The sequence below is a fragment of the Pholcus phalangioides genome, unplaced genomic scaffold, assembly GCF_987345545.1.
Source record: "Pholcus phalangioides strain wild (caught in Gottingen) unplaced genomic scaffold, Ppha-v1.0 ptg000024l_1, whole genome shotgun sequence".
NCBI lineage: Eukaryota > Metazoa > Arthropoda > Arachnida > Araneae > Pholcidae > Pholcus > Pholcus phalangioides.
The window spans coordinates 12,782,565-12,799,971 of NW_028301616.1; the positions used below are offsets into that span (position 1 = coordinate 12,782,565).

At 33.2% G+C, this 17,407-nt stretch overlaps 1 protein-coding gene and 1 non-coding gene across 2 annotated transcripts in view; one reads left to right on the plus strand and one right to left on the minus strand.

The window, feature by feature from the left end:
• The window catches only part of LOC149068750 (nuclear pore complex protein Nup155-like), a 92,710-nt gene that overhangs the window by 64,988 nt on the left and 10,315 nt on the right, over nt 1–17,407 (minus strand). Inside the window, exons 6-10 of the mRNA XM_089251217.1 lie at nt 10,019–10,111; nt 7,600–7,733; nt 7,369–7,471; nt 2,605–2,678; nt 742–833 (exon numbers count right to left, since the gene is read on the minus strand). Of these exons, the coding sequence (XP_089107343.1) occupies nt 742–833; nt 2,605–2,678; nt 7,369–7,471; nt 7,600–7,733; nt 10,019–10,111 (496 nt within the window). The remainder of the gene's footprint in view (nt 1–741; nt 834–2,604; nt 2,679–7,368; nt 7,472–7,599; nt 7,734–10,018; nt 10,112–17,407) is intronic.
• Nucleotides 1,622–1,728, plus strand: LOC149068751 (U6 spliceosomal RNA). Its single transcript, XR_016195161.1, has one exon. It is a non-coding gene; the product is annotated as a U6 spliceosomal RNA (small nuclear RNA).

Below are 17,407 nucleotides of genomic sequence, written 5' to 3' on the forward strand. Positions count from 1 at the left end.
CTTGGAAATTTTATATATATATTTTTTTTCAATTTTTGAAATTTCTTTGGGGATAGTGCATTTATGAATGGGCAACAAATAAGTTTCACCATTTTTACAGAAGCAGCAGAAGATTTCTTAAATGAGAATATGCTCAGAAACACGATTTCCACTCAACTGAGATGGTTACAAGATATTACCATATTTCTAAGGGAATAAGTGTGTGTTACATGTCTAAATGTGCCACAGTGTGAAATAAAAACCCACAAAAAACAAGGTTGTCAGAGAATACTGTACTTACTAAATGTTGAAAAACAATTCTGAATAGGTGAAATGCAATTTAACGAAAAATGAAAGTCATACTTGCTTGTTATAACAACCCTTCCAATATACCATACTGTCGAAAATGAACGTTATACTGGAAGGTCGTTATATCGAAAGGAAAAACATACAGGTTATTAGTTGTATGAGATCATTTGGGACTTATCCTACCTATCATTGTAATGGAATGGTCGCTAGAACAAGTGTCGACTGTACATTATAAGCATGGTAGTATTATAAGATGGTAGATATATTATACATTACTACATAGTACATATAAGATGCTTACATCTCTATAAAGTCAAACAAAAACTAACAACTGCACTGCCAGTTTCTAAAATCATATTACTACAAATGAAAGTGAAACGGTGCTTATTCCAAGAAATATGGGACACTCTACAAAATTGATTTAAAAACTTAGAATACAGGGAAAATAATCACCCAGATATTTGAATGGCAAAGTCTATAATGCTTTGATAACTCATTGAAGCAACTCTCTTTATTTCAGTGCCATGTGCTCCTAAGTCAAATACCTGTAATTTAAACACGAATTAAAATAATTTGGCTTAGCACTAACGCTAGAAATGTCGCACAAAATACATTGTAGAAAAACCAAATAGCACAAAAAAAGTTAGGCTATTATCGAACAAATAGTCAAATTTTACAAATCAGTAACTTCCATTACAAGGCTTCAGCCAAGTTGAATACTTTTCAGACTGTGTTCAACTCTGGAATAAAACCACAGGACAATTTAATACCACCCAAGTTCAATCAGAATATTTATGAGTAAGCTCAAAGCAACATGTGTTTAAAAATGTTTATTTTTGGTTGGTGCTGTCATCTATCTCTCAAATAAGTGTGTAATGAATGTAATGTTGAAATGAATAGTTTTGTGATTACCGTCGCAAGGAGTTTTTTAAATGACAAAACCTCAAAAATTTCACTTTCAAAATTAACTTCAGAGGACCACCAAAATCATATGAAGGATGATTTAAGGAAAATGAGACACTGAATATCACTTTGCCCTTTTATGTAATGTAGTCATCTCATTTTTGCATCGCATATATGCAGATGGGAAAGATAATCTCTTAAAATGTCCAGACCTTTCAGTTTGATGCTACGAGTCTTACACAGAAAGAGTGTGTGCATTGAAAATATTCAGGTGTGGGCTCTATATTTTTATGAATTTCTCTTATAGCTTAATTATTCATTTTATATGAAGATACTCAAAAGCTTTCTGAAAGAAAAATTAAAGTATATCTGGAAAATCATTCTGAGGCAGACATAAAGTAATCAAGTCCCATTGTCAGTAATTCTGATGGTACTAGCTGTGGCAATACATATACTAAAACTGAAACAATTCAGAGAAGATTAGCATGGCCTCTGCACAAGGATGACATGCAAAATTGTGAAGCATTCCACTTTTTTTTTGTTCTTTTTTTGGCACACAAGTGGTGCAGTGGTAAGATGCTCATCCACCACCATCAGGTCCACAGATTCAATCCCAGGGGAAAACATAGATAAAAGTTCCTTCCCCACAAACCTGAGGTGACCACCAATAGATGGCACCTTCATTTCTGACCCAACTGGATCGATTGTAAATTGCTATATGGTAATATGACCGGAATCTGTGTGCAGTAAAGTAGTAATTCTGAAGATGATTGAGCAGAAATTCAGCTCACAATGTTGCTGAAAAACTTGAAAAAATCTAGCCAAAAATTCATAACCAGAGATATCACTATAATGAATTATATATTAAGCTGTTACATACCAGTATGTAGGTATGCATACTTTGCAACTTTGCTAACTGTCCTATATCACCAAACATTGATAAAGAAACAGGTTTATATGCACAGCACAGATGGATTATTCCACTCTGTGTTAAGGGGTACTCACAATTTTGCAGACTATTTCCCTTCCAGATACTAATGAGTTAACTACTAAAAGTTACAAATAATATTCTTTTTCATTTTAAAATTAAGTCAAACAAGAGTGTTTGTTCATCTAAAAGTAACATATAATTCTAAAAACATCTAAAAATAACAATATTACTTAAGAAATTATAAAAATGTGACCCAGAGCTTTTTGTAAAAATCATTTGATCACTTTGTTGCACCATGGACATTTCATGAATATGAAAGCTGACTAGACTTATTCTCTCACTTAAATATCAGATATAAATGACTGTATTATCATGCTCTTTATCAAGATTCAAAACCTGTCAAAGCAGAAATTACTGAGATATAAATTTAGCTTCTGGTGACATTTTTTAACGCTTAAAAAATTTATTTTTTTTGTACTCACTTGTATTGATCCACTTTCTGACATCACATAAAGTATATTTCTACTATTGTCCGCAGTGATTTGAGAAATAGAATCTGAAATGATAAATTTATAATATGGATACATTCAGAATACATAACTAAACTGCTTATGCACTTCGTAATCATTCCTTCAGTACTCAGAATCACCTGAAAGGCGCTAAACACAGAACCCCAGAACATAATCAGGGCTATGGATGATCATCCACAGATATTTCTGAATTTTTGGAAATAATCACAGCACCCATTAGTCTTATTGTGAAAAGGAGTTACATTGAACAAACAGTTTTTTAATGTTTTTATTAACTGTAAAATAATACACAGCAATTAAGATGAAAAGTAAATTTCAGAATAAATAAAATGAATCTACAAAACCACAGAGTAGTATAAAAAATTATTATGATCAATTCTATCGATTGATTTCACCTTGTCTAGTCTTGATTGACAATTTCTCTGATGAAATCTTAAACAACTTGTGATGTGAAAAGATTTTTAAAAAATTGATCAAGTTTATTCTAACAATCATTATAAAGAGTGCAGGTGTGGAAAATGAAAATTCGGTTTTTGTAGCAGGAAAAATTATTTTCATAACAGCAAAAAATAGTTTTTGTAGCAACATTTATTAGTTTTGCAGTTAAATTTTAACAGTAAATAAAATAGTTTTATATACATATATGCGGTAGCGTACGCAGGACTACTTTTTACTTCAAAAAACAGTGTTATCTCAGCTCAGAAGAATGATATCCCCCTAAGGTACAAAATACATAGAGATTTCCTCTATATAGCAGAAATATTTTTTTTTAATCAGAAAAAATTTTGAGACACTCTTCTTGATATTTACATTTTTACATTCTCAACAATATCAACAAATGAGAGGCTAACATATGGTATCTCAGATTTCAAAAATAATTTGAAAATAAAGTGTTTTTAGAATTAGCTTGTAGACTTGATAATCACTAATTTAAAAAAATCACTAAAGGAGAGGCTTGAAACACTCATTAGAAAAGTAATTATTTTCCTTGTTTTTGCTGCTGATTCAAGTCTAAGTAATTCTTTTGTTCTCTTCAGTTCTTCATTTTTGAACGTTTGATATTGCTTCTTTTACCAGAATTTACCCATTTTATATTTAAAATGATGTGTTTCTTTTTGAGTTTGTTTTTGATCATCATCTCAGTTTGATTCAACATATTTTGACATGGTCATTCTTAGAATATTTATTTGAAATTCTCAGAAATTTAATAGAGTGATTAAAAAAACTATTGACTTAAATTATTTTTAACTTGAGCTATAGTAATGTAAACTACAGAATTAAATTATTTCTAATTTAAACTACAGAAATAAAAACTATAAAATAATGACTAAACTATTATAAATTTAATACAATGATTCTATTTTTACAAAAAATTCAATCTGAATACATCTTTTTTCACTCCCTATTTTTCACTGATTTGTGATTGCTCCATGTATTTTATTTTAGAGCATCTTTAACAGATTTTCAGTCTCTCATTTTACTTCCAAGTTTTCTATTATTCATTCTCTTGATATGTCATTTTCCTTTGCGTCATTCACCAGCATGTTTAGTGTTCAATGGAAAATGGTTTCCAGATGAGCATGAATTAAAATTACTTTGTCTAGACCAGCGGTTCTCAACCTTTTCTGACTCGCAGAGCCCTTTTCAGTGTATAATTTCTATGGTGGAGCAGTTTAACTCGAGGAGCCCTTTTTAGTATATAATTTATATGGCTGTAGCCTTCATGGCTCTTTTTTTGTTTATAAAATTTATTGATTTATTTTATTATCATCGAGTGACTGCAGAGCCCAGCACCAGTTGAGAACCGCTGGTCTAGACCATGGTCGTGGTTAGTTTCAAAGGAACGAAAATATAATTCATGTAAGTGTGTTGCGCTTATTACATATTCAAGTGTTGCCATCTTCATCTTTCTTCAAAATCGAAAATGAGAATGAAAATTTTTTCTGCAAATTTCAAACTATAACTGTATTGGATGGAATACTTTGTAGAAATCATTATAATTTCTGATTTATTTCATCTAGCTCGAACACAACTCAGGTAGTATACAATAAATATGTCTAAGTTTATTAAGTAAGTGAATATAAAGCCCAGGATAAGCGCTTTAATGACTAAAATGCTTATGTTATCTCTCATCATATTACTCATGGCATATACAAATCTGTAAGTTTCCCGCAGATAATTTTACTCATGCAGCTTATATACTAGAGAGACACCAAAATGATGTCTTGCACAGGTGCGAATTTTGTTTCAAGCCTTCCCTGCTCCTTCACATGACTGCACAGGAGCTATTATATATCATTTTAGTGAAAAATTATGACCTGGGTGTCTATAGAAAATAACAACGTAGGCAAACCACATTCTCAGACATGGAAGTCTCCAACTGTCGGTATAACTGCTCTATCTCAAAGCACTATAGCCTGCGGGAGATGACTGTGAAAAAAAAAAAAAGAGACAGGTCCAGGATGATTTATTTCATAGGTTTGTTAGATCTCGTATTTTACGATACAGACCAACATTTCTCATAGTATTCAGATATTGGAAAGGGGCGATCACCGTCCTCTGGAACTGTGTCTGTTTTGGAATCGGCTATAAACTCTAGATCCCAATACAATTAGCCTTGGTATGCAAATGTGGTAATGATGTAACAAAAATGGTCACTAGCTGCGAGGGATGCTAGCTTGTTACCGTATTATTTTCATTATCAGAGTGTCTACCACATACCCAAAGAAAAGTTTTGTGAATTTTTGTTGACCTCTGCTTGTCTACCTAAATAAGCTTTGCTGGAATCTCACATCAAACACCCCTTTCAAACCAACCACTACCATGGTCTAAACCAGTGGTTTCCAACCTTTTTCCTTCCCACACCCCGTTGAATAATACGTTTTTTATCTGTTAGAAAATTCAGGTTTTTTTCTGTAATTAATTATGTTAATTATTAATTAATTAATTTCTACAAATTCTTTTACTTATTATTTAATGTCTTTTTCAGTTATGGCTAATATTTAATTTTGGCTTCATTCCATTTTTTTTTTTGAAAATTCAAAAACAAAACAAAAAATTACTGTTTTTTAATATTTGTTTGAGATGTGGGGAAGATTCATTGAATAGTCAGTTCACTTACTGATTCCAACCGGACAACAACTATAAATAATGTTTCTTTGACACTTGATTGAATTTTTTTATGTTTTTTCTGAGTCATGACTCGACATGTTCACGACAGTATCAAATCTAAGCACAATATGCTAATAACACGAGGTACCAATGTAAACAAACCAAGAAATAGTTTCAAGTAAATAATTAATGGTATTTTTTTCTCAACCAAAATGGAAAACTAGTAGAATTGCTTATCAAAAAAGAAACTTTTACAACACAAAATTCATGACACATTTCTGCGAGCAGAAATCACAAGATGAGGCATCAAAATATTGGTATTGATATTTTTTTTATAAATTGAAAACTTCAATATTTATCATCATTTTAATTTTTCTTGAATAATCAGTCAACATGTAATTTTTCCCTCTCGCACTCCAAAAATGTTCTCCCGCACCCCCAGTTGGGATACACTGGTCTAGACAAAATAATTTTAATTAATGTGCAGCTGGAAACCATCTTCTATTGAACACTAAACATGCCAGTGAATGGCATTAAAAGGAAATGGTGGCATATCAAGAGAAAGAATAGTAGAAAATGAATAATAGAAAACTTGGAAGCAAAATGAGAGACTGGAAATCTGTTAAAGATGCTGGAAAATAAAATGCATGGAGCAATCACAAATTAGTTAAAAATAGGGAGTGAAAACAAATATAATCGGATTGAATTTTTTGTGGAAATAAATCAAGGGAGTCGACTTTTTTTTGAAAAAAATGATGAGTGGCAATTTGCGTAGTTTGACCCCATTTTATACATTGTTGGAACACCAAATCCTGAGAGGGGGCTCAAGCTAATTCCATTTGCAGCCCCAAGAAATAAAATTTTGGGGAAAACAAATGATGTCATCAAAGTCAGTTTCTATTGTGATGCAACTTCAAAGTTTCTTAAGGGAAAATTTTGTTTTTGGCGCAAGATGGCACAAAATTGAAGAATTTCAGTGTTTTTGTAGTAGAATGTAGCAAACAAGGGGAAATTGTCAAAATTGTAGTAGACATCGGAAATTGTAGCAGTTGTAGCAGATTTTCCGCCCCATAAGTGTACAATTTTAAAACAAACATTCCAAATTAAGAATAGTAATTGATATTCAATGATTATAAAAGAAATTAAATAATTTACATCCAATGCAAAATATATATTTCAGTGTTATCCCTAGAATTTTTTGTTGTCAGGTGGTAGGAAAGAACATCAGAGATAGGGGAACATCTGGGATGCAGAGCAGCAACTAGAAGCTTAATCAGCCAGGGCAAGCATATATTTTAGCACCCTCTTGTAATGTTGAAAGAGAGATTAACGGGTGAAATTAAACCCCTTTTCCCGGTCTGGTGCCCCGGGCAGCAATCCTACCTACTCCCATCTAATTGTGACCCTGCTGGGATGAATATGCATAGAGCATTATAAAAATTTCAGCTGCTACTTTTAATTCCAACCTATTTGAAGGGGAAAAAGTTTTTTTCAACATTTGCATTGGCTAATGTAATTGTTAAGAAATGTTGTAAGTCCAGAAATAATCTAAACGAAGTATCATCAAGCATTCACTTGTTATGAAAATCAAAAAATTATAAATACCATTCTCAAAAAATGCTTGCATATACGATGGAACCAGATAAAAAAAAATGTTTCTTGAATGATTTATTTTTCTCCAATCCCTTCTGAACCATCCTTCATCAGCCTAAAAGGTTAAATACCTTATGTTATAGTCACTAAAATATGGTATAATGCAATATGTACCAACTTCTTCATTCACCAAATTATAGATAATAAAAATAGCTATGATTATATTAGCATATTCTAACTAACCTTGTAATCAACTTCATATAAGCATCCATCACTTCCTCCAAAAAAGATCCTCCCATTGTGTGTTGCCTCAATGCATGACATTTGAACATTATCTGTTGTGATGCAATGCAAAGGTACTGGCAGCAAATGCATAGCTGTAATAAATTGACTCTATCATTTATTTTAATTTTATTAAGTCAGAAAGCTAGAATCTCTGAACAAATGTATTTTTATAATTTGTATACAAATACAACGCCACAACAGGCAAAATGCCCAACGAGGTGGCTGATAAAAAGATGCCCATAAAAATATGGATGTCATATATTTCAAAATTACAGCAACCCAATTAAAAATGCAATTAACACAAATTATAAACAATATGCACACATGATAAAATATTATATAATGCCCATAAAGAATACTTATGGTTGTCTTAATCTAAATATGGATAGCTTCTCCGTTTACCTCAACATGTTTATTGTATTTCTTTTTAAACGTGCCAATTGTGTTACAATTTACTACCTCCGGGGGGTAAGCTATTCTATTTATTAACAGCCCTATTAGAGAAAAATTCCCTGCGACACCATAACCTTGCATTGTCCCTCACCAATCAATACTGGTGTCCCCTTGTAAAAGCAGCCGATTGGCGATGTACTAAAAGTTCATGGTCCATCCTATCCATCCCACTGAAAATTTTGAACACTTCGATCATATCTCCTCGACACTTGCGTTCATCCATTGTAAAAACATTGTAAAAAAGTATGGGGCCAAGGACACTTCCCTGAGGAACTCCACTTGTGACGTCTGTCCAACCAGAGAATTGCCCGTTCACCATAACTCGTTGCGACCTATCTCTTAACCATGATTCTATCCAATTCAGCAAGTTGCCCCCAATTCCAATCTCGTGTAAACGCTTCAAGAGTTTATCATGTTGGACCCGATCGAATACCTTCTGGAAATCATGGTAAACAACATCGACATTTTTGCTCTTACCCAAAGCCTTAGTCACGTGATCATAGAAGCAAAGGAGGTTAGTTACACATGACTTCCCCTTCCTGAACCCATGCTGATTATCCGACAATACATTATTCTCGTCTATCCACTTCACAAACTGTCTTTTGATGATAATTTCCAAAATTCTCGAGAGGGAGCTCGTCAAACTTACTGGACGATAATTTGACACTGCTTCTCTACTACCCTTCTTAAATATCGGAACAACGTTAGCAAGTTCCTAATCTATTGGGACGATACCCTCAGCAACACTACTCCTGTATATCTGTGCGACTGGCTCCAACAATTCATTAGCACATTCCCTGAGGACCCTAGGATAGATATCATCTGGTCCTGGTGCTTTGCTTGCACATACATTTCTTAGAAGATTTAGGACCTCCACGTCTTCTAATTGAATATCGTTGAGGGTTTTATTACCCCATGCAATATCCATATATCGAATATCATTATCTCCATTAAAAACCAACACGAAAAAGTCATTGAAAGCACTACACATGCCTACATTGCTTTCTACCCTAGAGCCTCCTATCGAGACGGGGCCAACTGTCCCCTTACATCCATTATTGACGTATCGAAAAAATGATTTTGGGTCAGAGCCAATGTTATCTGCCAACCTAGATTCAACTTCTTTTTTACTATCCCTTATCGCTTTCTTCAACAGTCTTTTTTTATCAGTAAACAATGATAGGTCACATCGTCCACTTTTATACTCTCTGAATGCTCTTTTCTTTTCACGATAAAGGTTCTGCACGCTATCCGTGAACCATAGAGGGTGCGATGTACAAACACGCTTTTTTCGAACGAAGGGTATGGCGTCATGCAAAACAGAGGACAGCTTCGTACTAAACTCTTCCCATTGACTTACCACCCCTACTGATTCCAACCGGTCTTTGAAAACTTCCGCTAACCTTCTCCTCAAAACATCAAAGTTAGTTCTCCAAAAACTAGGAACCGGTGTTTTGTTATCAACCTTACCCGAGGAAAAGTTACAGTGAAATCTGACGATACGATGATCACTGGAAGAAAATATAGTATTCAGCCAGTCATTTTATTCCAATGCCTATAATTTGAATTATAAGCATCTCTTTTCCCATGTGTGGTCCACAAAGAATTTGGTGTGCTAACTACTCAGTGTAGGAACTTCCTGCAAGTCATATGTTTGCACAATTATATTGTTTCTTTTTCCTTTTTCTTAGTAATACCTCTGCATCAGAAAAGATTCTGCGAAGGATTTCAAATAAATCAGATTCACATGTAATAAAATATGTTATTAATACAAAAATATTTGTATAAAACATAGAAGTACTTGTATAAAATATTATTTATTTTCATGCTACTTAATTGACTCATGCATGTGTAAATGTTTAAATATGTTGTATTTTCTCTAGAGTTGTTCATAAATACAGTAATTTAAGATTTCATAACTTACTGTTGTTCTGTTGAATGAAATTCACACCAAGAATAACAATTTCAACTGATGTAGCAACACACAGTAAGTAGTTCATGCAGTCATTGAAGACACCTTGGAAAACATTGAAATGCTGAAATCAAATATTCAAGGCTAGAAAAATAGTTTTATTATGATGAAAAATTAACCACATTAATAAGGCTCACAACTTATAAAAGCTAATAAGATCACAGAATGGCTAACTAGTGGCATATACTCAAAAGTATAATATGGTGGAAGCGTTTACTACTTTCGTTCACAAATAAGTTCCAATTTTCTTAAGTTAATTTGAAAAGAAAGACTTTTAAGCTCCTTAATGGTATTCATTAAGATATTCTTCTTGTTATGTGCTGAAGGTTTGAACTCATCTTTTGTTGCCAGTAAAAAAAAAAACACACAGCACTGACAAATAGTGAGCTCCCTTATTGGATTAGAGATAATATTCTTAACTAATCAATTTTTGATTGAAGCAGTAGCAATGATAGATTGTTTTCTCAAATTTCAAAAGGGCATTCCCCTATTTCATCTCCTGACTATAGCCTTGGTTATATTAATCGATTCAATTCATTCAGATTTGATGACTAATTGAATCCAATTGAATTGAATTTCAGAAATTCTTCCTGATGAACAGAGTCGGAAGTTTAGGCTTTAAAAATGAGTGCAATAAGCAGGAAAAAAGACACTGAAAAGGCTTAAAATAGACATTTATAATTAATGGAAAAAAAAGAAAAGTAGCTAAAAGCTACAATATTGAGGGTTCAAAGCCAGCTAAAAAAACTGACTGCACTCACTGAATCTATAATAATAATAATAACTGCATTATTAACTAAGTTGATATTATGCCAAAAAGTGTTTGTGGTTCTTCAAGGTTAGGTCAGAGTTCAATTTGTAATTTTTTGACATGCAAAATAATGCTAGCTGAAATTAAAAAATATAAAAAATATAACGTTTTCATATTTAATCATTTCTATAATATTTAAAAAACATTTTCATTATAACATAAATCTTTCTCTAAAATTTCCAATATTGAGCTTTGTAATCTTGCATCAATTTGAAAAAAAATCGTCCTGAATTCTGGAGATGAGATTTTTGCATATCTAAAATAACTTGCCACGGCTGCTAGCAGTGTATTTATGGTGTAAAAAAAATAAAACCATTATAATATGGGCTCGAGACCTGTCAGGTCCAACTCTGCCTTATTGGAGTTAAGACATCAACAGACAAGCTATTGGGACAGTCATCGGTCATCTACGCACCTATAATGCTATGCAAGGCATAAGCAAAACATATTACAGCATGCGAAGCATTTATTGAGAATTTATTCTCAGGTGGTTCTTTTTATACATACATGGGCTGCTTTCATTTAGAACTCTTACAATCTTGATGTGCATTCAACAGTTTGTTGATAGCTATCTGAAAGCTGTGTGTAGCAGAGATAAAAAGTCTTTGTCATTTCTATGCCTAACACCAATTTTCCAGTCTCTCAGGCACTTATACCTACTTGTGTTTAACTCTATAAAGTCTAAAAACGACCGAAGTCGGCCTAGATAGGGAGTATGGGATTTGTGAAGGATAGGGGAAGAAATTGAAAGATCTCGTCAGAGGCAGAAACCTGGAAAACAAGTGCAAGTCTCATAGAATGATGAGGAGAAAAAGAGTAAAATGAGAAAAAAGATTAGTTGAAACTTGGACAAGTCTTTTATTTTGAGAGAAAAAACCGGAGTAAAAGAGAAATAGGGCGAGGAGGGTTGCTTGCTGATAAGAATTAATACAAAGAGTTGAAGATTTTAAAAAGAAAAATTCCTTTGAAGTTCTTAATGCTAAAAATGTTCAAGTTCTATAGAATATGGCCTCTAAAATTCACAAATAAACAGTTCACGGCAGGAAAAATTCAAAGACATTTTTACAAAAAGTTTGAAAGTAGGCAAAAAAAGACATTCATGACATTCTGACTAAACTTCCAGGCTCTACTGATGAATAACTTCTCTCACCTTTTTATGATTTGATACAACATTTTCATTCAAATTCTTGTGTATGTGAGAACATAATAAAACTTGAATAACTTCCAAAAAATTAATAGATAAAGGTTATCCATTTGAAGCACTGATTCAATTTTCTTTTCGTTGTAAATTGTATATTTCTGTTATATAGCCTGTTTCAAAAGTATATAAAAAATAGTTTTTCTGGAATAAACTCAACCATTCCAGATTTCCGTCTCAAATTTCAGACAGAATCAAGTGAGAGATCAAATGACTACCTGCATGCTGGTAGTCATTTCACATTAGTTGAACAGAATTTCTCTCAAGAACTGAATTATTAAATATTTGAAATTGAAAAATAACCTGTCTCAAAAGTATATAGGCATTACTTTAAAAGACTTGCAAAACACAGATCATAAAATTTACGTATTTTAATGTAGCTGCTATGATGAATTAAAAAAGAATAAATGCTCATTTGAAAACTTGTAATGCAAGTAGTTTTCACAATGCTTCGAAACACACCGTAAGGAATGTGGCTGAAATCTGGCATTTAAAGTCTGAAGAGCGTGGATGTCAAAGACATTGCAGAGATAACAGGGTGCAGCAGATCAGGTACATCATCATCATCATCAACAATCATTTTCAATCCACTGCTGGATGAAGGTCTCCTCTAAATTTTTCCATTCTGCTCTATCTAATGCTTTAGCCATCCAGTTGATTCCTGCCACTTTCCTGATCTCGTCAATCCATCTTGCGTGAAGATGCCTTCTTGGACGTTTAATACCACGGGGTACCAATCTAGAATACTTGTGGTCCATCTGTTATCTTGTCTTCTTGCAATATGTCCAGCCCATTTCCATTTCAAACGTTTAATTCTTTCCATGATGTCAAATACCTTTATGTAGCTTCTTATCCAAGTGATTCGTTTTCTGTCTCTCCTTGTGATGCCTAGCATAAATCTTTTCATGCTCCTTTGTGTTATCTGTTGCCTTTGTATCATCTTGCTTGTGAGTGTATATGTTTCAGCTCTATAAGTAAGTGATGGTAGCACACACTGGTTAAAAACTTTTCTTTTCAGGCATAATGGCATATGACTATTCAGAACTACACCGTTTTTGCCAAAAGTGCTCCATCCAATCCTGATCCTTCTGTTTATTTCATTAATGATTCCGTTGTCCATGGTAATTTCTTGTCTCAAGTATGCATAGCTTTGTGTTGTTGAACAAGATTATGCTCTTCAACGCAAAGGGGTTGAACATAACTTTAGTCTTTTGCAGATTCATTTTCAAGCCCACCTGAATACTTGCCTTCGCCATTTCTTGTATCATTTCCTCTAGATCGTCTGGATTACTGCTGATAACAACGTCAACTGCAAAACGCAAATGGTTGAGAAATTCTCCATTTATTTTAATTCCTTTCTCATCCCAATCCAGTTTTCTGAATGTTTCTTCTAAAACAGCGGTAAAGAGTTTTGGTGAGATACAGGGTTGTTTGGTTTAAACCACGTTGGTTTAAACCATGGTTTAAACCTTGGTTTTAACCAAGTGGTTTTTTTAAAAAAACCACTTCGGTTTTTTTCAAAAAATCAAATAAAAGTTGCCTAAATATCATTTTTTTCCTTGAAAATATCATACTGGTTCATTATTAGCCAAAATGTTTCATTTTTACCACATTTTATATCCTTGGGGTACATTCTCATGGTATATCTTTAAAGGACATAAGATTTTATAAGTGGTTTTTTTCAAAAAGTCTCATAAAAGTGGCCAGAATATATATGCATTTTTCATATGAAGTATCTTAGTCATTTAAAGTTATATATAAAAGCCAAAATTTCTCATTCTTACAACATTTTCTAACCTTTGGCTACATTCTGATGCTCTATCTTTAGCAAATTCATGAATAAGGATTGCATCACACATCTAAATGTAGTGGTGTATTATCTCACAGGGTTTCTTTTTCCCTTCACAAAGAAGCAGCTACAGTAGTGACACCATCATGCTAGGGGTATGTGGTCCTATAATCCAATAAAGACACCAGCTGTCCTTAAAGGACAAAGACTAGTGTACTAGTTGTTACATTACCTCACATACATTTTCATTTTCTTTCCTATAAGAAGTAGCACATCTCCTACTGTATATCTCCCATTCTTAATATTCTATAGTTGTTTTTTTTATACTTTCACACACACACTGTTAAGCCCAGTTAATCAAGGTTCTACTGTATAGTAGTAACAAATTTCTGAAAAATAATCAGCTATACACAGGGTGATTATAATTTAAGTTTTGATTCCAAAACTATACAATAAGTACTGATCAGAATGACTTGAAAATTTGCATGGATACTCCTGAAGCAATGGAAGTTTCTTTCGCAAAAGAAAAATGTGCAAGTAGACGATGCTGTACTTGGCCAGCAGTATAATCTATTTTGTGCAACCACATCATTTCGGCACTTCCACAGCATCAGTGTGTGGATAGAACTTCTATCAAGATGCACATTGCAATACCAGCAAAGCAGCAGCTGAAGACCCATTTTGACAGGATGCACCTTAACCCTTGCAACTTCTGGCTGTGGGGGTACCTCAAAATGTTATAAACAGTGGTCAGATTAAGTGGTTTAATAAAGCTGAATTGCAAGCACATCCACATTATGACCATGGCATACTCCGATTCTGTTGTTGAACAAGAATTTTTGTGCTTTCAACCTCATAGCCAGAACACGCGGTGGACAACATATTTAACATTTCTTAAGTAAGTTGTAGTTATTTGTTCAATTACTTCACTTTTTGTGATGTTTCCATGAATTATGAAATCGTGAAATGTTATAATTAAGGTATCATTCTGCCATGACTGTCTATCGTTTCCATTCTGGGGGAAAATTTCCCAAATGTTGGATGATGTCATTAATTTTACATTTTAAGTATTTTTTCCCCTTTATCAAATAAAATTGAATTTTTTCAGGAATATTCATGTCAATTTTCAAGTCATTCTGACAATCATTCTTTTTTGACAGTGTTTTGAAATCAGAACCTTAGTTATAATCACCCTGTATATCGTAAATCATTGCTAATTAATCTGCATTATTTATGCTTCATTAAATACATTATATTCACCTAATTTTTATTACTTTTTGCAAAATAGCTTCCTAATTAAGTATACTGAAAGTAACTGGAGAAAAACCTTTATATATTATATGATTAATAATAACATTAAAAGAATTTTCAAACACACAGTAATCCATTGAGTTAAGCAAAAAATGATTAAATTGCAAAAGTTGGTATTTGTTGAAATGTAATAAATATTTATTGATTAATTAACATGGGAATAGTGTTAATTACATTAATAAACATTTTATTTTAGTTAATTATTGGAAGTTTGAATGTTTTTTCAGAAATTTCATTGTTTTTAATGTTAATTCTATTTAAAACAAAAAAACCGGTTTAAACCAAGAAAACCTGGTTTAAACCAAAAAAACCCGGTTTTTTGGTTTTTTTCAAAAAAACCGGTTTTTTTACCAACCCTGGTGAGATAGTATCACCCTGTCTGACTACCTTTACAAGTTTAATTTTTGCTTTTCCTTTATTCAAATTAATCGTTGCAGTTGCTTTGTCATATATTTTCTTGATGATATTGAGAGATATATGTCTTCTCTACCCCAATTATATCTAGAGCTTTAACAACAGCAGATGTGAAGACAGAGTCAAATGCTTTCTCAAAACCAATGAAGACTGCACAATGGTAATTCGCAATCCTTGTGTCTCTCTATAAGTTCCCTGATTGTTTGGATGTGTTTCATTGTACTGAATCCACTTCGAAATCCTGCCTGTTCTTTTGGCTGAGCTTCGTCCAATTTGGATTCAAGCCTATGTCAGCACGTTGGTGAAGATTTTATAAATTACTGATAGGAGACTGATTCGGTCGATAGTTCTTGATATCCTCTTTTCCACCTTTTTGTAAGGAACCACCATCATTGCATTATTCCAATCTTCAGGCACATCCAATTTTGTGAACAAGGCAGCTAGCATACTGGCAAATTCTTCTCCTGCTTCTTCAATAATGTTTTTGAAATCCAATCTTAACCTGGGCATTTTCCTTTTTTCATACATCTTATAGTCTTCTTCTTTCAGCACAGGTGCTACTTGTACAAATTTGGCTCCATTTTCTTTTTTTCCTGCTCTCTTTCCTTTGTTTCGATCCTGTTCTTCATGTTTGTATAGAGTAGATCAGGTACATATAAAATATTATCTAAAAGTGATAGCGTAAAAGCAAACTCGTGAACTGGGAAACAGAACGTGACCACAGCTCAGATGGATAGATATTTCACATAATCTAGCCAGAAATTGTCAGTGCGGCAAATGTATAACAAAGCTTATCAATTACTGTATCAAAGAACACTGTTCATCACTGTTCAAGCAATAGACATGCATTTCAAAACATGCGAAACATATCCCTTCTGAATTAACACCACAAAGATGATCGATTGACTTAGGCCAGAATAACGTGAATTAGACAAAAATGTTGTCTTCAGCGACAGAAAACAGTCCAATTCTAGGATGAACCCGATGGCTGAACTTATTACAGGGATGACTTCAGACACAAATCTTGTACTTTCTACAACCAGCAACAAGGAGGCCAATTTGCCATGGAATATTGGAGCATTCAGATTCAATGGAATGATTGGTATTGGTGTTGTGTGTTCAGCAGAAGTCCAAAGTCTATCAGAACATTCTCAGAGCCTCTCTACTTCTGAATCAAGAGCATAATACAGTGTCATTGCTAGTTGTTACAAGTCAATGCCCCTATTCCCACACCTAAATTCACCAGTATGAGGTTCACTACTAGTAAGTGACGCGAGTTGGAATGGTCAGCCCTGTGGGCCCAGCTCTTAATCCAATAGAAAACTTTGGGGGGGGGTCTATTATCTCATCATATTTATTTCCAATGTAATCAGTTTGCAACTATTATGTATTATCCTATGTATTAAAGCAGCAAATTATGCAAAGCTGATTTTCTTTGGATTGAGTTAGTTGGCTTAATTAATGATTTTCATTGGTTTAGTACTTGAGAAAAATTCTGTTGAACAATTGTGAAATGGCTTTACTAACATGAAATTTATGTATAAAAAATTTAAGATCAAAATGTGAATTGTCTGATTTGTTATTCAAGAAAAGCAAATGTCTATATACTTTTATGTTATGCCCTGAAAGCATTTTTCACTTATTGTCAATTGAATCAATATGGTAGCAGATATTGAGAACTAATTGACATAACAGCTAGTTAGACCTAGCTGAACTTACAAACTGATGCTAAAAAGCTATACTTTCATGCCTCTTACCAGGATTTGAACTCAGATTCGAATGCTTTTCACTAAATTTTTACTATGTCACTCATACTGA